This window comes from Arabidopsis lyrata (assembly GCF_000004255.2).
Source record: "Arabidopsis lyrata subsp. lyrata unplaced genomic scaffold ARALYscaffold_6, whole genome shotgun sequence".
Taxonomy (NCBI): domain Eukaryota; kingdom Viridiplantae; phylum Streptophyta; class Magnoliopsida; order Brassicales; family Brassicaceae; genus Arabidopsis; species Arabidopsis lyrata.
The window spans coordinates 8,868,423-8,889,469 of NW_003302550.1; the positions used below are offsets into that span (position 1 = coordinate 8,868,423).

The 21,047-nt window shown below is 36.7% G+C and overlaps 6 protein-coding genes across 15 annotated transcripts; 2 read left to right on the forward strand and 4 right to left on the reverse strand.

Moving 5' to 3' along the window:
* Positions 1–27: 27 nt before the first annotated feature.
* LOC9308030 (E3 ubiquitin-protein ligase AIP2) lies at positions 28–1,982 on the reverse strand. Its single transcript, XM_021020656.1, has 5 exons — positions 1,626–1,982; positions 1,162–1,366; positions 878–1,074; positions 370–582; positions 28–290 (listed from the first exon to the last, which is right to left on the reverse strand). The coding sequence occupies exons 1-5, from the start codon at positions 1,791–1,793 to the stop codon at positions 141–143; spliced, it is 933 nt and encodes a 310-aa protein (XP_020876315.1). The 5' UTR covers positions 1,794–1,982; the 3' UTR covers positions 28–140.
* Positions 1,983–2,529: 547 nt separating this feature from the next.
* LOC9310090 (eukaryotic translation initiation factor 2 subunit beta) lies at positions 2,530–5,195 on the reverse strand. 5 transcript variants are annotated; one of them, XM_021023210.1, is made up of 10 exons: positions 5,056–5,195; positions 4,671–4,717; positions 4,468–4,579; positions 4,326–4,381; positions 4,170–4,224; positions 4,001–4,095; positions 3,696–3,841; positions 3,440–3,582; positions 3,266–3,351; positions 2,530–2,854 (listed from the first exon to the last, which is right to left on the reverse strand). In XM_021023210.1, exons 2-10 carry the CDS (start codon positions 4,707–4,709, stop codon positions 2,783–2,785), a joined length of 804 nt encoding a protein of 267 aa, XP_020878869.1. In that variant the 5' UTR covers positions 4,710–4,717; positions 5,056–5,195; the 3' UTR covers positions 2,530–2,782. The 5 variants fall into 5 exon arrangements, with proteins under 5 accessions (XP_020878869.1, XP_020878870.1, XP_020878866.1 ...); XM_021023211.1 differs by having other exon boundaries at positions 4,671–4,736; XM_021023207.1 differs by having other exon boundaries at positions 4,468–4,582; positions 5,056–5,194.
* Positions 5,196–6,675: 1,480 nt separating this feature from the next.
* On the forward strand, positions 6,676–12,060 carry LOC9310091 (serine/threonine-protein kinase TOUSLED). Of its 3 annotated transcripts, none has more exons than XM_021021890.1 (16): positions 6,676–7,245; positions 7,517–7,606; positions 7,786–7,983; positions 8,271–8,321; positions 8,523–8,630; positions 8,745–8,789; positions 9,457–9,569; positions 9,877–9,943; positions 10,041–10,110; positions 10,231–10,331; positions 10,428–10,607; positions 10,695–10,905; positions 10,990–11,254; positions 11,353–11,407; positions 11,485–11,649; positions 11,747–12,060. In XM_021021890.1, exons 1-16 carry the CDS (start codon positions 7,000–7,002, stop codon positions 11,840–11,842), a joined length of 2,061 nt encoding a protein of 686 aa, XP_020877549.1. In that variant the 5' UTR covers positions 6,676–6,999; the 3' UTR covers positions 11,843–12,060. The 3 variants fall into 3 exon arrangements, with proteins under 3 accessions (XP_020877549.1, XP_020877550.1, XP_020877548.1); XM_021021889.1 differs by having other exon boundaries at positions 6,678–7,245; positions 7,780–7,983; XM_021021891.1 differs by lacking the exon at positions 8,523–8,630 and having other exon boundaries at positions 7,780–7,983.
* Positions 12,061–12,209: 149 nt separating this feature from the next.
* Positions 12,210–12,901, forward strand: LOC9308031. Its single transcript, XM_002871916.2, has 2 exons — positions 12,210–12,540; positions 12,678–12,901. Exons 1-2 carry the CDS (start codon positions 12,287–12,289, stop codon positions 12,790–12,792), a joined length of 369 nt encoding a protein of 122 aa, XP_002871962.2. The 5' UTR covers positions 12,210–12,286; the 3' UTR covers positions 12,793–12,901.
* A 122-nt stretch (positions 12,902–13,023) lies between these two features.
* On the reverse strand, positions 13,024–16,020 carry LOC9308032 (beta-glucosidase BoGH3B). 2 transcript variants are annotated; one of them, XM_021021893.1, is made up of 9 exons: positions 15,465–16,020; positions 15,179–15,383; positions 15,007–15,097; positions 14,800–14,942; positions 14,489–14,732; positions 14,312–14,416; positions 14,055–14,237; positions 13,760–13,989; positions 13,024–13,686 (listed from the first exon to the last, which is right to left on the reverse strand). In XM_021021893.1, the coding sequence occupies exons 1-9, from the start codon at positions 15,718–15,720 to the stop codon at positions 13,176–13,178; spliced, it is 1,968 nt and encodes a 655-aa protein (XP_020877552.1). In that variant the 5' UTR covers positions 15,721–16,020; the 3' UTR covers positions 13,024–13,175. The 2 variants fall into 2 exon arrangements, with proteins under 2 accessions (XP_020877552.1, XP_020877551.1); XM_021021892.1 differs by having other exon boundaries at positions 13,024–13,654; positions 13,785–13,989; positions 15,465–16,019.
* A 465-nt stretch (positions 16,021–16,485) lies between these two features.
* Positions 16,486–20,365, reverse strand: LOC9310092 (beta-glucosidase BoGH3B). Of its 3 annotated transcripts, none has more exons than XM_021022269.1 (10): positions 20,217–20,365; positions 19,571–19,827; positions 19,277–19,481; positions 19,048–19,138; positions 18,807–18,949; positions 18,054–18,297; positions 17,872–17,976; positions 17,602–17,784; positions 17,317–17,521; positions 16,486–17,161 (listed from the first exon to the last, which is right to left on the reverse strand). In XM_021022269.1, exons 2-10 carry the CDS (start codon positions 19,782–19,784, stop codon positions 16,677–16,679), a joined length of 1,875 nt encoding a protein of 624 aa, XP_020877928.1. In that variant the 5' UTR covers positions 19,785–19,827; positions 20,217–20,365; the 3' UTR covers positions 16,486–16,676. The 3 variants fall into 3 exon arrangements, with proteins under 3 accessions (XP_020877928.1, XP_020877927.1, XP_020877929.1); XM_021022268.1 differs by having other exon boundaries at positions 19,571–19,811; positions 20,217–20,339; XM_021022270.1 differs by lacking the exon at positions 20,217–20,365 and adding an exon at positions 20,173–20,190 and having other exon boundaries at positions 19,571–19,811.
* Positions 20,366–21,047: the final 682 nt, after the last annotated feature.

The window sequence follows — 21,047 nt, forward strand, 5'->3', positions numbered from 1 at the left end:
AAAGAAGTCTGTGTTGTTGTTATAAGCACAAAACAAATCGAATCTATATGTAAAATGGGATTAAAAATTGTGAATGACGCAACAACAAATGCGAGATGTTTGAGTTAAAACAATGGGAGTGTGTCACAACTGATTAAAATTTAAACGTACATATATTCACCTCCGCGGACAGCATTCTCTGCGCCTTTCCTCTCTTCTTCGGCCTCTTTCTCCCTCTCTTTCCAGTTTTCGTATTTCTGATCGTCTGTTGGTAATTCATGGCGGCATATAGGGCAAGAGTTATGCTCGTCCTGCCACAAAACAACATGATCATAAGCTTTTTGTTCTTCCTTAATCGTAAGTCTAAAAGAATGGTTTTATTTATGTTACCAGCCAAGGCTTTAGGCAAGGAGGGTGAAATGTGTGCTTGCATGGCAACTCCTGCATTTTGTCGCCAATTACCAGATTCTCCTTGCAGATGCAACATTCTGCCTCTGCTCCGAACTTTTTAAGCAATTCCTCGCTGAAAATGATGACTGGGAGTTTCTCGACAACTTCTTTACTTGCCGGTGGAGCTCTTGGTGGTCCACCATCTTCTAGTATCTGCATAGAACACATCATATATATACCACTTTTCAATCATGAGACTACGAAAAAGACCTACCAATACAATATTAGAGGTTGAGGTTAAATACTCTTGACACAGATGAATGAGACAAATAGCCAGTCATATTGGAACCAAGTGGAGAAACTCAATATGCAAAAAACAACATATGGGTAAAATGATGATGATAAAAAATTGCTTTCATCTCATCTTTAGGTGAAGAAGCTTGTTATATCAGCTATGTGTGATCGTACATAATCGAACACTAACAAGGAAGAAAAGAGAAGGCAATACCTCTGGAATGATCATGTCAAGACCGTTGATGAGTTCTTGCATCAAGTTGGCAGTTTCCCCAAGAGTGTTTTCAGCAGGACCATTAGAGGATTCACCAGCAACAATCGAAGCGAAAGCAGACATGAGATTCTGCTGCACTAGCCACTGAGGCTGTGGCGGCTCACGATCAACCGTTAAATGTCCCTCAAAAAGATAGCCTGAAAAAAATTCACAAGAGAAATAAAAATCATCCCAGATACTTTTCAGTTAAAACCATAAAAAGCCAAACTAAATGTTTCACAAACCTTGTGAGCTCTCTGTCGGCTGATTATCTACTTCGCTTAACTGTTCCTTAGCTTGAACAATGCAAGATTTCAAATGTTTCTTCTCAGCAGCATCAGACACAAGTCGCTCAGCCTCTTCGAAAAGACTCAGCCCAGCAACCCAAAATCCAGTAGCTGTATATCTTGTCTTAAGAACCGTAGCGACACGAGATACAACTATATAGAACTGCAATGGCCATCAAACACAAATCATGTCACAGAAACACAGATCAGATTAAATGAAAGATCTTTGACATGAACATGAACTTTCTCCACAATTGAAATAGAAAACAAAAAAGGAAAGATGTTTGATTTCTAATTCAATCCTCAAAAGTAAAGCCCAACATAAAAAATAAGCAATGAGTAAACGTCAAGGCTGGCATAAACCCTAAAAATTCCGAGAAATTTTGAATCTATTGGTCCGAGAATCTAAGAATGAAACCAACCTGTTTGCGGAGAGAAGGAGAGGAAGAAGAGTAGTGATCACGGAGAAGATTATGAATAGAAGAAACAGATGCTTCGAATCTAAGCTTTTTGTTAAGCTGTTTCTGCAGATCATCCAGCTCAAGCTTCAAGCTTTCCTCGGAAGGAGACGGAGAAGACGATGTATCCATTTAAAAATTTTATTTTCTAAGAGTTAAGGAGAATTCTCAGGGGTTTCGAAAGAATTGGGGATTTTGTAAGAATGATGGAAATGAAGAACAATTTCTTGTCTTCTGGGATTTTTCTAGGAGACGAGTTTTCTTGATCAGGAGGAAAGGACGAAGTCGGTCGGTTTTGCTTTTTTTTTGTCGACGGTCGATTTTGCTTAATCTAGTTCAGTTCGGTTTCGTTCGGTTCAAGACCAAAAGAACAATCGGTAATTAACGATTGTTTGGTTTGGTTCGGTTCGAGACCAAAAAATTTGGTTTCTAACTTATCCGATATTAAATATAAAATTACAATAATTAATCCAAAAGCTAAACCATTTTAAAATATGGATTAAATATAATTTTCACACCATTTTAAAATATGGTTTACATATAATTTTTATGTGAAAAAACGAATTCGAATTTAAACAATTTTTTTTTTTTTGGGATCAAAACCTTGTTTTCTTAAAAGAAAAGTTAAATAATGTTTTATTAAAATCCGAACCGAACGTCGACAAAAAAAAAAGTTGCGAAACCGTATTCACTAGTATTTGATTTTTATAGGATGACTGTAACCCTATTGGAACTCTTTCTGAACCTTGCACGCTTTAATTTGAGTAAACACAAAGCCTCATTAGTCTATTAATTTTTAACTAAGAATGTTGAACCTCACTATCATTACTTAACATGAAGATGGAACAGCTTTGCATGAACAAGAGCATTGCCACAAAAAAGAAGTCCATGGATTTACTAAATCGACCTTCAAGTTGACCACATGAACCTGACAGAGTAAAAGGTTTTGATCCTATCCCATTTTTTAAAGTCAAGTCATAATCTGGTGATTCTTGATCATATTCCCAAACAACTTCAAAAAAAAAACAAGACAAGTATTTCAACCCATAAATTCATACAGAAGCAGTAGAAGAGAAGCATAGCTCCGACTCCATAACAAGCTCACTTCACCTTCTAATTTCTCAAGTCTTCCTGCGACTAACACGAGCAACAAACCCTGTTTTGATCGGAGCCACAGATCGTTGAGATCCACACTGCAAAACCATGTAGCCCAGTCGTTAATCACATTAGCAAATTGAAACACAGAAGATTGGGCATACCAAAAAATAATCAACTCATTCTAAATTAACTAAATCAACATCCTCGCACGACACTCTAAATTAACTAAGAAAAGTATATTCCTGATGAGTTTATCCAAGAGAGGTTCAAGCCGTATCAATTACAAGACAAAAAAGCATAAAACAATTTGGTTCGATTATTACCAGCCCAAGTATCTTAAGACAATATAACATATATAAGCTTCTCTTAAAATTTTCTCTCCATTATATGACATAAAGATAAAGATGATGTAGGCAAGAAAACATGTTACTATGTAGTTGCGCAGATAGTAAAACAGAATCAAAGGAATGCATATCAAGATAAGGACTAAAAAGATTAAGTTATACCTTTTCACATCTCAGAAAGAAGAGACGGTTCTCCTTCGAGAGAATTGTGTCTGGGCTCTTGCAACCAAGGCAAATGACGTAGTCAGCTGAAATAATAACCAAGCGGTTAAGAACTCCAAATTGATATTCTTTTATGGCAACTCAAATTTTGAGACTAAAAAGAAAGATACTTACTGATATATCGCCGCAAAATTCCTTCAAAGTTCTTAGGTGCAAACCTTCCCTTAACAACCAACCTTTGCTGCCCATCAAGCGAACCACTAGTACCCAACTCAGCAAGCAAGTATTGCATAACATGATCTGGTTGACGATGCATCCTGATTTTTTAAATGCAGATAAAACATGTCATACAGTCATCAAAATTATTAGCTAATATCACTTATGGTTAAACGAAAAAGTTTGAAGAGGAAGATAAAGGGTTTGCTCATACGTCTTGCAAAGGTCCATGAAGTTGACAAAGACAGTCTTCTTTGTCCCCTCACGAAGAACTTGAGGAGGCCTCATAACTGTACGACGCCTATCTCCAGCAAGCTCCGGATTATTTTCACGGAGAATGTTAAAGACTCTACCAAGAAGCTGTAGATATAACTCCCGTCAGCAAAAACCAGGGAGCGAGAGATTTTTGAAATGGATACAATGACTCAAGGACAAAAGAAGATTAATATTTTTCACAGCCAAAAAATGTTGTAAATCAATTCGGTTTAAAACAAAAGAAACCATCAATAATATAATCACCTCGTCATATATGTAATCCCTCTCACTGCCCTCCCAGGGGTAACGTTGCTTTAGAACTATTCCTTCTTCCCCCTCTTCCTCGTCATTAGCAAGCTCTGCAATATATTCTCAGTAAGATTCAACAGGATAAAAATCATGCCAAGAGAAAAAAGAAGGAAATTAAAAATACCATCCAAATCTTCTCCAGCATCAACACTTTCATTGTTCAATGCACTTGATTCAGCCTAATTATAAAAAAAAAAACAATGTGAGGAACATAACCATCAAAACACAAGTTTAATGACATAAAAAACATACTAGGCACAAAACGTAAAACATTACTCACTGGCTTCTTCTTCTTTTTCTTCATCCCAGTGAATGAACTCTCAAGACCATCATTAACTACAAAAACAAGGAATTAGACAAAATAACAAAAAAAAACCATTGAAAATTAAAACATTTCACATCACATTGAATCTTCATCATACCAGGCAATGAATCAGATTTCTCTATCTGTGACGACTCTGCTAAGTCCTCAATAGGTTCCTGAATCACAACCTTCTTCTTCTTTTTCTTCTTGGATGGATCAAAGGGTGCGAGCTGCTGTAGGATGAACCAAAACATAAAAACCATTCAATCATGAAGAAACAGAGGAACCTAGTTTACACACAAAAAAAAAAAAAAAACTTACTTCTTGCTCTTCCCTTATCTCATTGTTTTCATCAGCCATGATTGCAACTGAGATAGAAACGAAAACATACAATGATAATAAGCACTCACAAACCAAATAAATATATTAGAATCAAAATAATCTGTAACAACGATGAGCATAGGCAAGTCCGAAATTAGGGTTTCTAAATCAGAGCGATAATCGCAACGTCAACGAAACCATAACGAGATTCAGAATAAATTTTCGATTCCCGCTAAAAAAAATACCCAAATAAATATAGAACAAGGCTTCAAAAGAGAAAAGGAACAGCTAGGTTTACCAATCTCTATATACTCAAATCTTCCAAAACACGATTTACTTATGAGATAGACCAAAAGAATTCGAAAAGGGATCGAAGAAAACTCACAAAGGAATGTCTAAGCGCTAAGATTGGCGTAGAGAGTTAACAAAGGTTGCTTCGGGAGGAATCTGCGAGAGTAAGCGGCGCAGGGCTTGTTTTAATCTGAGATAAGAGTTAACCCTTGCTCGTCCGAATTGTAACTTCTTTTTTTTTTTTTTTTGGGGGTTAAATTCAGCAAACAAATCTCTATAAATATTTCATTTTGCCAAACAGTTAATATTTCATTCCTACCAAAATAGTTAATATTTCATTTTACTTTTATAATATAATAACTTAACTTTAAAATTTTCTTATTTTATTTGTTTTAATTAATTAATAAATTTTTTTAAAGTTGTTTTTATCAGATTATTTTTTTCTTAAAAAATGTTAATTTTTTTTGGTAGGATTCTTAAATTTTTTTTATTAATTATAAATGAAATATAAATAAATAAATCAGAATATATGTAGAGTCAAAATATAATCTAGCATATTTTTATTTAATAAATTATTAAATTATATTATTTTACTATTTAATATATTAACCTACTTTATTTTGTTAGGTAATGAATCTACTAAATCTTCCTTTTTTTTTAATTCAGTAGTAAAAATATCAAGTTAATATTTCATTTTTCAAATAGTTAATATTTCATTTTACATATCCTCTATAATTTAACTTTGAATGTTTTTAACTAATTATCAAATTAGAATTTATCAAATTAAAGGTTTTTAATTAAATTAATATTTCTTTCTGAACATGTGTGAAAAATAAAATATATAAACATAATTGAAACTAATAAAGAAAGAAATCAGAATATATATAGTGTCAAAATTAATAATCTAGAATATCTTATTTTACTATAAATAACTAAATTATATTATTTTACTATTTAATATATTAAGCACTCTTTTTGTTAGATAACATTACATAAAAAATAAAAAAGTCTATGTTGAGGTTCAAAATCTGAACTTAAGAAGATGTGATATATGCTATTTATTATTCCTACCAAAAAAATATATATGCTATTTATTATTATTTTAAAATATATACATCTGTTTTAGAATTTTTTAAACTTATTTACGTACATTATTATTTCCTAATTTTCATAAAAACGAGTAAATTTAGAAATGATATGTTGACGAAAGGGAATTTGAATATCCACTAAATATTTTTAAAAGGATGGAAAGAGAGATTAAAATACAAAATACTAATATGTAATTGCGAGAACATATGTCTCTCTTAAAAATAGAAAATTAAAAGACAACTTTAACATTATAGATTTATAATAGACGAAAATTAGATATTATAATTATTTTTTTGGTTTTCGTATTCAAAGTTTAAATTAAAATTTGCAAAGTAGCATCTAATATTGTTATATAAGTATTTATCAGATTTTCTAGAATTAATAGTCGCGTCGGACATATAGTGAGCTAATAATTAGAAATAATTGTAAAATTAGAAACTTTATTGTTATTATTTTTGTATCGTTTCAATTTTATCGGATATCTCATATCAAATAAAAAATTAAAAACCACTGAGGTGGTCAACCCTAATCCATGACACCAAATGGAAATAAAAAGGAAAAAGAGGAAATTTCCCAAATTAACACCCATACCTATTGTACTCAAACCTCAGATTATATAATTAGGCCAAAATCTGATAAACCAAAAAATGTTTCACAGTGAGTGCTAAAGAGAACTTTGTGTTGACCCCTCTCTTTCCCTCCTAATTCCTTAGGGTTCCTCGATTTTTCTTTTTCACCGAAACACAACCTTCTCTCTCTATCTTTCTCTGTACGTTTTATTCACTTTCCTCCACGTGGATTTTGCATAAAAGCATGAAAATTTGTTGATGGGTTTCTCTTCGACATCCAGATTCTAGCTTCCAATTCCGTAAAAAAAACCCTAATTTTTCGAATTTACTCTGATCTGGGTAGAAGAATTAGGGAGTGAAGTGTCCGCAAGTGTTTGGCAATGTCGGATGACATGGTGATGCATTTCTCCTCGAATTCTTCCAATCAGTCGGATCACTCTTTGCCCGACAAAATCGCCAAGCTTGAGGCCCGCTTGACTGGTAAGACCCCTTCCTCGGCGAAGCCACCACAACTGCAGCAGCAGCAGGTCTCTGTCTGGTCATCTGCTTCTTCTGCCGCTGTCAAAGTCGTGACTTCCACACCCCCGGGATTGTCGGAAACCTCTATCAGTGATTCCGATGACGAGGTAGCTTCAGATGTTTTGTGACAAGAATTCAAATTTTTTATGTCTATGCTATGATTAAGCGTGGTTGGTAATTCACTTATTCTACTTGGTGTTGATGTCTTTATCCTCTGTAGATCCTTGTATTGATCATAGGTTCGGTTTGTGCATAACAAATATTGCTCAAAGTTTTATGCAATGTTGGCTACATATCCTGGCATTCTATATTTCTTTCTTGAACAAGAATATACAGTCCCTTTCTAGCTAGATCTCATTCTCCTTGTTACTGTCTCAGAATACTGGAGATTTCCTAATCCGAGCGAATACCAAAAAGCGACAGAAAGTTCAAGAGTCTAACAACTTCAGTGTTGTTGATCATGTTGAGGTAGTGATTTTTCACTAAGACTTTTCTTTTACTCTCTTATCAGGTTGATGTTTTTTATATAAAATCTTGGTGTATGTTGTTGTATAAGATTTCTATGTGATATTGAAATAGCTTATTATGATGTAAGTTTTATTTCTTATCAACTTATAATGAAGAATATTGTTGAATTGAAGCCCCAGGAGGCAGCATATGATGGAAGGAAAAATGATGCTGAGTCCAAGACAGGCCTTGATGTAAGTAAGAAGAAACAAGGTCGAGGTCGGGCTTCCTCAACTGGTAGAGGGCGTGGGTCTAAAACTAATAACGAAGTGACAAAATCTCAGTTTTTGGGTGCACCAGTATCAGCTGCAAATCAACAGGATGTCTCTGAGCAAAAGGTTAATATTGTTTACCTCATCTGACCTTACATGCAACCACTCTTCTCGTTATCGAGGATTTACATATATTAGACTTAATTTCATTGACAAAACGTGGACACGAGTTTTATGTTTTCCTGAAGTAAAACCTTTTAGTTGGCCTGTGTGAAAAAAATTAAGCAGGACAAGAAAGAATTACTATGCCCTTTCCTACTTTGTTTTGCTGAAGCGAATCTTTATCTAGATTTGCGTTGATATTGATGACCAGACGCAGTTTATTGATGAATATTCTGCTTTTTATTCTCCAGGATTTTAGGCCTGATGGACAACTTAGGAATGGTGAATGCTCTCTCCATGATGTAAGTTTCTTTTATAATTTCTTTTACTCTGTAATATCGGAGAATATGTTTTTGTCTCATTGCCTAGGACTAAGCTGCATCTTCTAAGTTGGTTAGAATAAGTGAACGGGATTATTATGTATGATTATCCTACAACAATGAAACCGCACAGTTATATCTTTCTTTATCCACTATTTTGTTCCTTGTCTATATATAAATCAGGAAGACTTGACATCTTTGCGTGCAAAAATCGCTGTGCTAGAGGAGGAATTGCGTAAATCTCGACAAGATTCTTCTGAGTATCACCACCTTGTCAGGAAGCTTGAGAATGTATTGTGTGAATGCCTTTCAGATTTAGCCAATCCTGCTTATGCTATTAGCATTTTTGTCTATCCCCATTCCCCTGCCCTGCCCTGCTAATAATCCTAGTAATGATATATGCAGGAGGTAAAAGATCTGAAAGATCAGGAACAACAAGGGAAGCAAAAGGTACGCAAACTTTTGTTTCCATGTCCTAATAGATTATTGAGAACTTTTATGATCTTTTATTAAATTTCCCACCTACTATGGCATGGTTACTTTTACTGTTCTCAATGATTCTGGGAGAATCTTAGAGTTATTAGCATTTTCCTCCATAAGAAGCATGGTAGTTTTATCCTGAGAAAGGTAAATCATTGACAGTCTCCTGATTAGCTTAGAATGCTCACTAAATTTATTGATGGTGCTGCTGCTAGAGAACTAAAATATCTGTGAAAGCTTGGATCTTGCAAATATCTGTGAAAGCATTTAGTAGTATTTCTTTAGGTAAAAATAATAGGCAATCTATTGCGGATAAGGCGATTTAGGTGCATTGAATGTGGAACCAAATTGTAACGAATAAGGATCAACATTTTGGCCTTTTAATCACTCTTAGTGAACTTGAAAACGAACTGGGTATCTTCATATCAACTTGGTAATTAAATTGGCAGAAAATTTTACACTCCCTCTAGCAATATTCCTGTTAGTGTAATGAAGCAATTATCAATATTTTATGGCTGCTTCTCTCTGATATCCTTAATAACTTTTACAATCTTATGCAACATTCGGAATTATTTGGTCTAAGATAACAGTGCATTTGCTAACAGCAAGCTTTGAACCTTTCTTTTTCTTGACGCAGACAACTAAAGTAATCTCTGACCTTCTCATATCTGTTTCCAAAACTGAGAGACAAGAAGCAAGAACGAAAGTCAGACATGAATCTTTGCGATTAGGCAGTGTTGGTGTTCTCAGGTCTGCCATAATAAATTTATAATTTTCTATGAGTTCATAGTATTTATCGTGCATATCCTTCATTTCTGTGATCATTTACACAAGTATTGAGAATATATTTCACGGGGAGGTATAATAAAACATGTATAGCAAACAAAAATTTGCTTTAAGGAAAATCATTAAACCAACTCAAATAGAGTTTTAGATAGACATTATTTTCACATTTCTTTTTAATCGCAGCTCTCTTCTTTGCTAAGTTACAAGGTTAGTTCTTGATTTGTGATCAAAATTTAATCCATCACCTGTGTGGCTATTTTGGTGATTTCAGGACAGGAACGATCATAGCTGAGACATGGGAGGATGGACAAATGTTGAAAGATCTGAATGCTCAACTTGTAAGTTAAGCTGTGTAGCGAGGGATTTTTTATCAAACTAATACCAAACATCTTTGAAGTAACTGTATTGATTTTTCTATAAATTTGCAACGAGAAGAGACAATTGCTGGAAACCAAGGAGGCTATTGAGAGACAAAGAAAGTTCCTTAAGAAACGCCAAAATGGTGGTATGTTACCCCAGTACTTTTTAGTTTGTCAGTGAATCCGCGATCTCATGTAATATATGTTGTGATTTTTTCCTTGTGCAAATTGTTATGATGTTTAGCACCCTTGGTTTTTCCATTTAGGTGTAGATAAGAATGACGGAACTGACACAGAATCAGGAGCACAGGAGGAAGATATCATCCCTGACGAGGTTTACAAGTCTCGTCTTGCTAGTATTAAGCGGGTATGTTCCTCCTTATGCATCATCTCAGCTTCTTGTTTCCTCAATGTTGATTGGGTTCTGGTTTTGTATCATACATTTATTGATTTCACCTTTCAGGAAGAGGAAGTTGTTTTGCGTGAGAGAGAAAGGTACACCTTGGAGAAGGGGCTGCTTATGAGGGAGATGAAACGCATACGAGATGAAGATGGTTCTCGTTTCAACAATTTTCCAGTTTTGAATAGCCGATATGCTCTTCTAAATCTTCTTGGTAAAGGCGGATTTAGTGAAGTCTATAAGGTCAGAAGTCAGAACGTTGATAGATACTACATTCTTCTACGTGTGAGAAATATTTTGCAGTTTTTTGATGTTACGTATTTTAAGCAGGCATATGATTTGGTGGACCATAGATATGTTGCGTGCAAGCTTCATGGTTTAAATGCTCAGTGGAGTGAAGAAAAGAAGCAAAGTTACATCCGCCATGCCAACAGGGAATGTGAGATCCATAAAAGTCTTGTGCATCACCACATTGTTCGGCTTTGGGATAAATTTCATATCGACATGCATACATTCTGCACCGTTCTGGAATATTGTAGTGGTAAATCAGAATTCTCCTATCTCTTTGTAGATTCTGGAGTACAATTCTGAGTTCTCACTCTTATGTTTTAAATTTCTAATGCAGGAAAAGACCTTGATGCTGTTTTAAAGGCAACACCTAATCTTCCTGAGAAAGAAGCGAGGATTATCATTGTGCAAATAGTTCAAGGCCTTGTATATCTGAACAAAAAGTCCCAGAAGATAATCCACTATGATCTGAAGCCTGGTAATGTTCTCTTTGATGAGTTTGGAGTAGCAAAAGTGACTGATTTTGGTCTAAGCAAGATCGTGGAGGACAATGTTGGTTCTCAAGGAATGGAGCTTACATCACAGGGAGCTGGAACATACTGGTGAGCAATCTAGTTTTCGTTTCCTTAATATGGTCTTATATTATTTTTGTCTCTTCTACTTCCGGACATCTTATAGCTAACAAGGTTCTATAATATAGGTACTTGCCCCCAGAATGCTTTGAGCTTAACAAAACTCCCATGATCTCATCAAAGGTCAGTGATTGGTCAATGATGTCCTAATCAGATTATCTTATAGAAGTTTTGTGGTACTAAATTGTGCTGAAACTCAGGTCGACGTATGGTCAGTTGGTGTTCTGTTTTACCAAATGCTATTTGGAAAGCGACCTTTTGGACATGACCAAAGCCAAGAACGGATACTACGAGAAGACACAATCATTAAAGCCAAAAAGGTTGAGTTCCCAGTAACAAGACCTGCCATCTCAAATGAAGCGAAGGTAAACTAACTGTACCGGTCTTAAACCTGGTTTAAGTAAAGTAGTACCAAATGCACTTGAAACTGTATCTCCATTCTCACTGTTGCATTTTCTGCAGGAATTGATTCGACGGTGTCTAACATATAACCAGGCAGACAGGCCGGATGTTCTAACAATGGCACAGGATCCATATCTTTCCTACTCTAAGAAATGAGTGTGTGTAGTCTTCACAAGCAAACCAGAGATACTAAAGGACCAGATCCTAGAATTCTTTTTGGTATAGATTATGAAGTTATTGTTTTGTTTGTCTAAATATTTTATCTCCTTTTAGGGTGAATTTAATTTGTCTGTCTTCCTTTTATTATGTAACATGTTATGTATATTCTTCATGTTTTATAATAGAAGAGAGATGAAAGTTGGAAACAGGCTCCATATCATTCTTGCTTCTCGGGTTTAAGACAAAATGAAATGTGATCAATTTGAAGAAAATAAAACAAATCCGGCTGGAGACTACTGGAACTAAACTAAACCGAAGAGTAAACCAAGACAAAACCGAAGATTGAAAACCATTGGCTTACTACAAGCAATTACTACGAGACAAAAGTCTACTTATCCACTCATACCACGAAAAAACTCACACTTGCTTGATTCTTCTTCCATGGCTTTATCCTTTGTTTCTTCAACTAGATTCTCCAAAAAGATGCAATATGGCCTATGGTACAGTGGATCCTTCACGCCACAAATCAGTGTGAGATGCTGTGAAATCGCAAACGAGCCTCCACGACCAAAATCAAAGCTCCAAGTCGGATCACCAATCATCATCGTCGAAGCCCCCAAAGTTATAAAAACGGCGGCTTCAATGCCTTGCCTTAGGGCTAACTCTGGCTTGGTCAAGCCTGGCGATGTTGGAAGGTCTTCTTCTTCTTCATCCAAATTCCTATTTTATACAAACTAGTAAATTTTAAGACAAAACTCAGACTAAAAATCCATCTTTTCTTGCCAGTTATACTAGCTTTATTTACTTGTTTTTTTTGTTATTGTTTTTGCAGAATCGTGTCGAGAAAACCGAAGGACTTGTGGGCAGTTCGACTATCCATTGGAACTTATCTATTAGATGGTAAATATTTCAAAGCTTTAGAGCTTGACGAAGGAGATAGTGATTGACATCATATCTCACGTAAAATTTTCACATTTAACTACATCTTATATCAATTTTAGGATATAAATTTCTTACTCTATAGTCTCTCTAAAACTGCTTAAGCTATATTTTTAAGAAGAGCCTGTCATCAAAGCTTCTAAAATTCAACCATCTAAATGGCTAAAAACACCAACCAAAACATGACTTAATAATAATTCGTAGTAATGTCGTTTCTGTGTGTCAATCTAGATTCAAACTCGGTATAACACATGTTATTGAAAAAGTTGAAAAAATGGGTAGGAATGAACAATTTTAAACCGAAAAAAAAAAATCAGAAATATGAATGATTATTTTAACATTTTGTGTTTTGGCGCAACAATCTTTATCACATCGAAACGTATCCGAGCCGTTAATTTGGGTTAGTGATTAACCCGAATCCAAACGGGTACAACGGGTCATAATGCGGGTCACCAACGTTCATCGGCAACTGATCCACTGTCTTGAACCACGTCCGAGCCAATTTCCCGGTGAATCCGTAATCTCCGAACAAAACATCAGCCACTCCTTGACCTTCCGTTCCCGGTAGCCACGCCGCCACTAGAGCATCGATGTTCGAAATGTACGGCTGCATCACCACAGGACGTCCCGATACAACCACCACCACACATTTCACCGATGCGCACACGTTTTCGATTGTGCTCGTACCTGGTTCGGATATGGTTAAATTCGTGCTGTCTCCGAATCCCTCCGCGTACGGTTTCTCTCCGATGACCACGATTGAGTAATCGAAGTCGCCGGACTTGACGAAATTGGTGTCGGGGTTTTGATTGTAGATAACTTGCGTTTTCGGATCCACCGTGTTCTTCACTGCGGTGAGGATCGTTGTTCCTGAAAAATTCAATTTCAGATTGGTAAATGTTCTTCTCAATTCCAGATTCTATCTGATGGGAATTTGAGAAACCCTAATGTTATATATGAAGATGATTCATTAGCATGGAATGAGGAAAGGTGTGTGTACCAATGGTGAGATTGTTGCCATTAAGGCCTTGCCATGTGATTGTCCAGCCACCACATTGGTATCCCAAGTTATCAGCATGTGTTCCTGCAACAAGGATCTTGTTGGCTTTCTTTGGCAGAGGAAGCAACGGCTTATCCGCATTTTCGCCGTTCTTCAACAACACCAGAGACTTCCTCACTGCTTCCCTTGCCAGTTCTCTGTGTTCCTGTTGAGTTTGTTCAGTGTTAAGTTGGGTTCTCTATCTTAAAACTAATGGTTTATGTTACATACCTTACTACCGAGCTGGTTGGCCAAGCTATGATCAGCTATGGGATTCTCAAAGAGCCCCATTGTGAATTTGACTCTTAAGATTCTCTTCACAGCATCGTCGATTCTGCTCATCGGGATGAGTTTTCGCTTCACCTGACTGGTTAGCTCGTCGATTAATTTGGTCAAGTTTGATGAACCCATGAACTGCATCGAAAAAGTTTAATCACATCATGTGTGTTTATATATCTTTGAAACTAAGAACCATTTCTGAGACTGACCATATCGAGTCCAGCAGTGATAGCGGCATACACAGAGTGTGAATAGTTAGCACCAAGAGGTGTGTTGATCTGATCAACACCTAGATAATCCGAGATGACAATGCCCTGCAAAGAGATTTAAAATCTTTATCATTTCTCTGCTTTGCTTTAGCCGGATTCTTCGATGATTAAAGTTACCCTGAACTTGAGCTTGTTCTTGAGGAAATCCGTGATAAGTTTCTTATTGGCATGCATTTTCAACCCGTTTATGGACGAGTAGGACACCATAACTGTCGCAACGCCCTTTTTTACCGCATCGTAATAAGCTGGCATGTGAATGCCCAGCAATCCATTTGTATTAATAACTGTGTTATTCGCGTTCATCCCTCTCAATGTACCTCCATCTCCAACAAAGTGTTTAGCACAGGCTGCAACTTTGGTCCTGTAAGTTTACCCAGTTATCTGTTTAACTCCATTGCTTCTCTAGATATTCAGTAAAGTGTACTTACTTTCCAGCGACGTAAGGAACACCCTTTTGACCGGTGGGAAGGTCACCTTGCAAACCAGGTATGATCTCAGTCATCTGTTGAACGATTTTGTGATCCTCACTGTAGCTCTCATAGCATCTTCCCCATCTAGGGTCCCTACACACCTGTTCAAAGTGATTAATTACAACAACTATGTTGCCGCGTTTGTTCAAATCAGATTTTACTTACTGCAATACATGGAGCAAAGACATATTGGATTCCTGTTGCTCTAACTTCAAGCGCAGTTGCTTCACCAATTCTCTTCACAAGGCCAGGATCCCTACAGATGAAGACAGCAGTAAAGAAACTATGTTTTGGGTTTATCTATTCATATGGAATGGGATTCTCTATAAGAACTTGCCTGGTGACTCCGAGGCCTATGTTATGTGGGAAAATGGTGGCGTTGTACACGGTGTTGTGACCATGAACAGCATCGATCCCGTAAATTATGGGAATACCTAAGCGGGTCGAAAGAGCTTTCTTTTGGATCTCATTCACCATGTTCACCCAAGCTTCAGGACTGGCATATGGCGTAGGCACACTCCCTCCCCCGCTAAATACACTCCCTAAAAACATAATTCCGAAACTCTTGAGTATTCAACTATTCATATAGGTTTTAACAACGTTATGAAGGTCCAGAATCATACCGATGAGGTATTTTTTCATGACTTCGGTTGTGGCATTGACGCGTTCAACCTGAACCATCTGCCCGATTTTCTCTTCAAGGGTCATATGGCTCATTAGGTTCTTGATCCTGACTCCCAATGGCTCTTTTGGGTCCTTATACTTGGCGTTCTCAAGTGGTTCTTTATTAGCTGCCACGGTACAGCAGAGCAGAAGAAGACCTAGTAACAAGTAACTCGAACTCCCCATCTTTGCCCTCTCCTTCACTCTCAATAACATAGTCAAGAGCTGATTATTGGTTAACCAGTTGAGAAGGGGAAGACGATCAAGCGATGAGTATGATGAATATTACAGTATTTCGAATGAGATAAGGAACATTATGAGGTTGAGATTTTGTCTATATGCCTTGTACTTGGGTTGTTTTGCTTGCGAGATTATGTAGAGTGACGTGTGATACCATTTCCGTGACTAGAAGAACATCAAAAACAAATTAGATTCTCTCTTCTTTTTTTCAAATAATATAATAAAATAAAATCTGAATAATAGTAAATTGATTCTATTTTGGCAAAATAACATACTAAATATATTAGCTTCTTGTAGTAACTAATTTTTTTTATATGAAAGTAATCATTTTTTTCTCTATTTTCCATATACATATAATTGCAAATTATTTGTTTCTTTTCTTTGTGAGATTTGTTTCTTTTTCTTCTTTATTTGTTTCATTGAAATATGTTTTTATTTGCTTGTCGCTTTGTTGAAATAGGTTGGACTTTACTTACACTTCAAAAAAATTTCATCTTTTTTTAGATGAATATTTTTCTTGCAAGTTTATGTTGAATTTTGATTTTGGACACTAAAATAAAATTTTATTGATTTTTTTCTTTCTTTTTGTGAACTTTGACATGGTCCCTTTGCAAAAATGCACACCTGCACATGTCTGGACACGCCCTGCATGTGGCATAGTCTCATCTTGGATTTAAGAGATACCAATATACATTACCCAAATGTTAGCTATCTCATCAAGTGGAACAAAACACAGATTCATAAGGGCAAATAACAAAAGGTGATTCATATTTTCGCTGTTTTACTGTTTTATAACACACTAGTTTTGTAGACAAACAATGTCAAGTCTCAACTTAAATTTGAGCTATAAAACCCACAAAATTGTGCATCTAAATTATTTCGTTGGGTCCCTTAATAGCTTCCTCTCCATTGCCGAATAATTAAAGGTGAGTCTACATTTTGTATGGTTTTGTGGTCAACCCGAAACCGAATGGGTACAACGGGTCGTAATGCAGATCGCCAACGTTCATCGGTAGCTGCTTCACCGACTTAAACCATGTTCGAGCCAACTTTCCAGTGAATCCGTAATCACCAAACAGAGCATCAGCCACTCCTTGACCTTCTGTTCCCGGAAGCCAAGCCGCGACGAGGGCGTCAATGGTCGAAACATAAGGCTGAATCACCACAGGACGGCCAGATACCACGACCACCACACACTTCACTGATCCGCACACGTTTCCTATTGTGCTTGGACCAGGAGCACTTATGGTCAGGTTCGTGGTGTCCCCAAACATTTCAGCATAAGGCGGCTCGCCAACAACCACAATGGCATAGTCAAATTTACCCGACTTCACAAAGTTTGCATCGGGGTTTTGGTTGTAGACGACTTGTGTGGTCGGAGCCACTGTATTTTTCACAGCTGCGAGGATTGTTGTACCTGTGTGCAATTACACCAAAGTCAAGATTATATATCTAAATTTTGTAACGCGATGTTCTGTATTAGCTCGCACACGATGGATGGCCAAACCTAGCTACTGCTGTGGTTGCAACCGAGACAAAAGAGGTTAAAGAGAACTTTATGAGTAAACATACCAACGGTGTGGTCGTTGCCGTTAAGGCCTTGCCAGGTGATGGTCCAGCCACCACATTGATATCCCAAGTTATCGGCGTGTGTTCCTGCGACAAGGATCTTCCCTGTTTTCTTGGGCAGAGGAAGCAGAGGTTTAGCACCTGTTTTACCATTCTTGAGCAGAACTAGAGACTTCCTCACGGCTTCACGAGCAAGTTCCCTGTGTTCCTGTTAAAGTATATTATTTAGTTTCATCTTGATGATTTTGTAATGATGTAATGGCTAAACAAAGGATAAACATAGCATACCTTACTACCAAGCTGATTGGCAAAGCTGAGGTCAGCCAGTGGTTCCTCAAATAGTCCCATTGTGAATTTGACCCTTAAGATTCTCTTCACGGCGTCATCAATCCTGCTTAACGGAATAAGCTTTTTCTGTATCTGACTGTTGATTTCGTCTATGAACTCGGTGTAGTTGTACGGAACCATAATCTGCAAATAAAGAGACGCACAACAATCAAGCAACCACATGGAGGACATACAAAAGATATGTAAGATAGAATCAGTTTTGAGACAAACCATGTCAATTCCAGCGCTGATTCCTGCGTAAACAGAGTATGAATAGTTAAGATGTGGAGGAGTTGTGATCCTATCAATCCCCTGCCAATCAGAGATGACAAAACCCTGCAGCGAAACAGAAAGAAGGGACTTAGGACCAAAGCACAGAAGCTCAAATGCATCCACATTGTACCATTTCTTACCCTGAACTTCAGCTTGTTCTTGAGGAAGCCCGTGACAAGTTCCTTGTTAGCATGCATTCTCAAACCGTTCCAGGCAGAGTAAGACACCATGATAGTTGCAACACCCTTGTTTACAGCATTGTAATATCCAGGCATGTGAATTCCAAACAGCCCCTTCGAGTCAATCACCGTGTTGTTCTCATCAATCCCTCTCACTGTACCTCCATCTCCAACAAAATGCTTAGCACAAGCTGCAACTTTTGTCCTGTAACAGTCACAAGCTCATTTCGGTAAGTAAATGGAATTTGTGTACGTATCATATACTAATGAATTAATTAACCTGTGATTGAAATGAATTTAGTCAAAACAATAGACTAATAGTTTCAATGAGACATAAGCTCATTTAATCTCCCCCACATGTAAAAGATATTAATATTTGGACAGGGACTGTTTAGATGAAGGAGATAAATTCACACTGGTCCTACAGTGGCAGAAAATTCAAACCACGACTCTTTAAGAACCTGTCCGAACCTACTATAGATAGATAAACTTAAAACGTATCACATGGGTTGGCCAATCACTGATTGCCAGGCAGACTTTGCACTAGTGAAAATTGACCACCACATTTTAAATGAAAGCATGCGTGAGCATGACTTGAGGATTTTCCTCACTTTGATCATCAAGCCTCACTCAACATACAAAAAGTTTTTAACTTGTCATAGTGATCATCTTAAAACATATAACAGAAGATTAATTACAGGCAAAATTACTTACTTTCCACCAACAAAGGGAACACCCTTTCGCTTGGTAGGAAGGTCACCTTGCAAACCGGGTATAATTTCAGTCATCTGCTTGACAATTCTATAATCTTCACTGTAGCTCTCGTAGCATCTTCCCCATCTTGGATCCCTACAAACCTGTCAAAGCATATCCACATTGCAGGAATATTAAACATACACGTTTCTTGATCAGTTTTCTGCAACGACTTCAAAATTGTTAGCTTCATTATACTTACTGCAATACACGGAGCAAAGGCATATGGGATTCCGGTTGCTCTGACTTCAAGCGCGGTTGCTGCCCCAATCCTCTTAAGAAGGTTAGGATCCCTAAGAGATTAGTCAAAAACACAAAAATAAAGTTGTTCAGTTTCATAGCCATATAAAACAGACCAATTCCAACAAGAACAAAGTCCTTTCAACTTTGTGACAAGCAGAGAGCTTAGGCCTTTTAGGACAAGTACTTGCCTGGTGACTCCAAGGCCTACATTGTGCGGGAAAATGGTGGCACCATACACATTGTTGTGACCGTGAACAGCATCAATCCCGTAGATCATAGGGATCCCAAGGCGGGTGGAAAGAGAAGCCTTTTGAATCTCATTGACCATGTTCACCCAAGTTTCAGGAGTAGCTTTTTCCGAGGGCACACTTCCTCCACCACTCAACACACTCCCTACACAAAAACCCAACAAAGTCCACTCATTTAAACAATATATCGAACACTTAACACACATAATTCCTCCAAGCTCATTTTCTTCTTACCAATGAAGTATTTCTTCATGACTTCAGGTGTAGCGACGCTGCGTTCGATCTGAACCATCTGACCAATCTTCTCTTGTAGAGTCATACGGTTCATCAAATCTCTGATTCTTGCACCCAAAGGCTGCTTTGGGTCCTTGTACTTCAAAGTACCCTCAGCAGCAGCCACGGCACAACACAGCAGCACAAGACATAGCACCTTACTCAGAGTCCCCATTTTTCTTCTTCCACAGTTCCACCACAACTGCAGATAATCAGATCTAAGCTATTATTAGTCAGAGGAACTGTTCCATTGTAGATCAAATAATATAGTGCAAGAAACAACTGGAGAAAACAAGAACAAGAATCTAAAAGTGAAACACTTGTCAGCAAATCTGAAAACTTTGGATTCAAGAAGCTACGTTTACAGGAAAAAGCTGAAAAATCAAACCTTTTTTTTTTTTTTTTTAAAGTTACTGACTGGTTTTGAAAAATCAGATCTTTATTAGCACACTTGTGCAGAAAAGAAGGACAGACCCAGACTAGTTGTTCAAATGGGAAAACAAAGAACATACACTGAAGAAACAGGCGAAGAGATTTTTGAAAGCAATAGGAATAAAAATTACAAGAGATTGGAGAAGACGAAGAAGCAAAGGATAAAGAAGCTTACAGTCTTGGGAATGGTATCTTCTTGAAACTGTAGAATCTCTCCTCTCTAGTAGACGAGAGAGTGGTGATGACAAAGAGAGAGAGAGAGAGATCTTGAGAAGTGTGCTGCTGCTTCTACGTGCTACTCTCTCTCTCTCGTGTTTTAATAACACTGAAAAGTTGCTCTTCTTTTTTCACACTCTTTTTCTCACTTTATTTTTTTTCAAGATTTTTTCTTTTGGGTCAAATTAATTCGAGATTTTAAACAAATTTTTTTTTATACAATGGGTTTAACAAATTTATTTTGTTTATTAGAAGTTTTTATCTTTTTCATTGTAATATGGAAAAAATAATTTGCTAATACCAAATATAATGGTTTTTCACATACAAAACGAATGTTGGTTTTTTTTTTGTTAATCATCAACTTCTGTCGGTTGTTATTATTGTTTGCTACAGTTCTGGGCTCCAACAATATGAAAATCCCTTTAGCAAAATTAATACTTTCACACATTAAACTTTTTTAAATATGAGAAAGCGTGAAAATTAATCTCAAGATAGACAGAATTAGTTTACCAAAAAAAAAAAAAAAGATTAGACAGAATTATTCACTCTCTCAAGTCACGAGTCTTAAATATCGGCACGAATAGTGTGGGGTACGTGCACTCAAGTCAAAGGTACATATCACTCAATTTCGTATTGACTACCATATGATGCCGATTTTGTCATGACATGATGACTTCATATCAACGTTTTTGAAAATGTTACAAGAATAGTAATAGTAATTAATAAATATATATCTCTTGTCTACAAGTTTTAAGCAATGAAAAACAAATTGTTTTACGAAATTGTAGGC

What these genes read in the sequence shown, in the direction of transcription:
- LOC9310092 (XM_021022269.1), bottom strand. Translation starts at nt 19,784, where the DNA reads ATGGGGACTCTGAGTAAGGTGCTATGTCTTGTGCTGCTGTGTTGTGCC. An exon ending in CATGAAGAAATACTTCATTG is followed by an intron (nt 19,482 to 19,570) that starts GTAAGAAGAAAA and finishes GTTTTTGTGTAG; the next exon opens with GGAGTGTGTTGAGTGGTGGA. An exon ending in AGAACAAGCTGAAGTTCAGG is followed by an intron (nt 17,977 to 18,053) that starts GTAAGAAATGGT and finishes GTTTCGCTGCAG; the next exon opens with GGTTTTGTCATCTCTGATTG.
- LOC9310091 (XM_021021889.1), top strand. Translation starts at nt 7,000, where the DNA reads ATGTCGGATGACATGGTGATGCATTTCTCCTCGAATTCTTCCAATCAG. An exon ending in TCAGTGATTCCGATGACGAG is followed by an intron (nt 7,246 to 7,516) that starts GTAGCTTCAGAT and finishes TTACTGTCTCAG; the next exon opens with AATACTGGAGATTTCCTAAT. An exon ending in CAGGGAGCTGGAACATACTG is followed by an intron (nt 11,255 to 11,352) that starts GTGAGCAATCTA and finishes TCTATAATATAG; the next exon opens with GTACTTGCCCCCAGAATGCT.
- LOC9308032 (XM_021021893.1), bottom strand. Translation starts at nt 15,720, where the DNA reads ATGTTATTGAGAGTGAAGGAGAGGGCAAAGATGGGGAGTTCGAGTTAC. An exon ending in ATAGGCCTCGGAGTCACCAG is followed by an intron (nt 15,098 to 15,178) that starts GCAAGTTCTTAT and finishes CTTCATCTGTAG; the next exon opens with GGATCCTGGCCTTGTGAAGA. An exon ending in CCAACCAGCTCGGTAGTAAG is followed by an intron (nt 13,990 to 14,054) that starts GTATGTAACATA and finishes CAAACTCAACAG; the next exon opens with GAACACAGAGAACTGGCAAG.
- LOC9308030 (XM_021020656.1), bottom strand. Translation starts at nt 1,793, where the DNA reads ATGGATACATCGTCTTCTCCGTCTCCTTCCGAGGAAAGCTTGAAGCTT. An exon ending in GCCGACAGAGAGCTCACAAG is followed by an intron (nt 1,075 to 1,161) that starts GTTTGTGAAACA and finishes AATTTTTTTCAG; the next exon opens with GCTATCTTTTTGAGGGACAT. An exon ending in TTGACATGATCATTCCAGAG is followed by an intron (nt 583 to 877) that starts GTATTGCCTTCT and finishes TGTTCTATGCAG; the next exon opens with ATACTAGAAGATGGTGGACC.
- LOC9308031 (XM_002871916.2), top strand. Translation starts at nt 12,287, where the DNA reads ATGGCTTTATCCTTTGTTTCTTCAACTAGATTCTCCAAAAAGATGCAA. An exon ending in AAGCCTGGCGATGTTGGAAG is followed by an intron (nt 12,541 to 12,677) that starts GTCTTCTTCTTC and finishes TTGTTTTTGCAG; the next exon opens with AATCGTGTCGAGAAAACCGA.
- LOC9310090 (XM_021023207.1), bottom strand. Translation starts at nt 4,709, where the DNA reads ATGGCTGATGAAAACAATGAGATAAGGGAAGAGCAAGAA. An exon ending in GGGATTACATATATGACGAG is followed by an intron (nt 3,842 to 4,000) that starts GTGATTATATTA and finishes TTATATCTACAG; the next exon opens with CTTCTTGGTAGAGTCTTTAA. An exon ending in TCTTTCTGAGATGTGAAAAG is followed by an intron (nt 2,855 to 3,265) that starts GTATAACTTAAT and finishes ATGGTTTTGCAG; the next exon opens with TGTGGATCTCAACGATCTGT.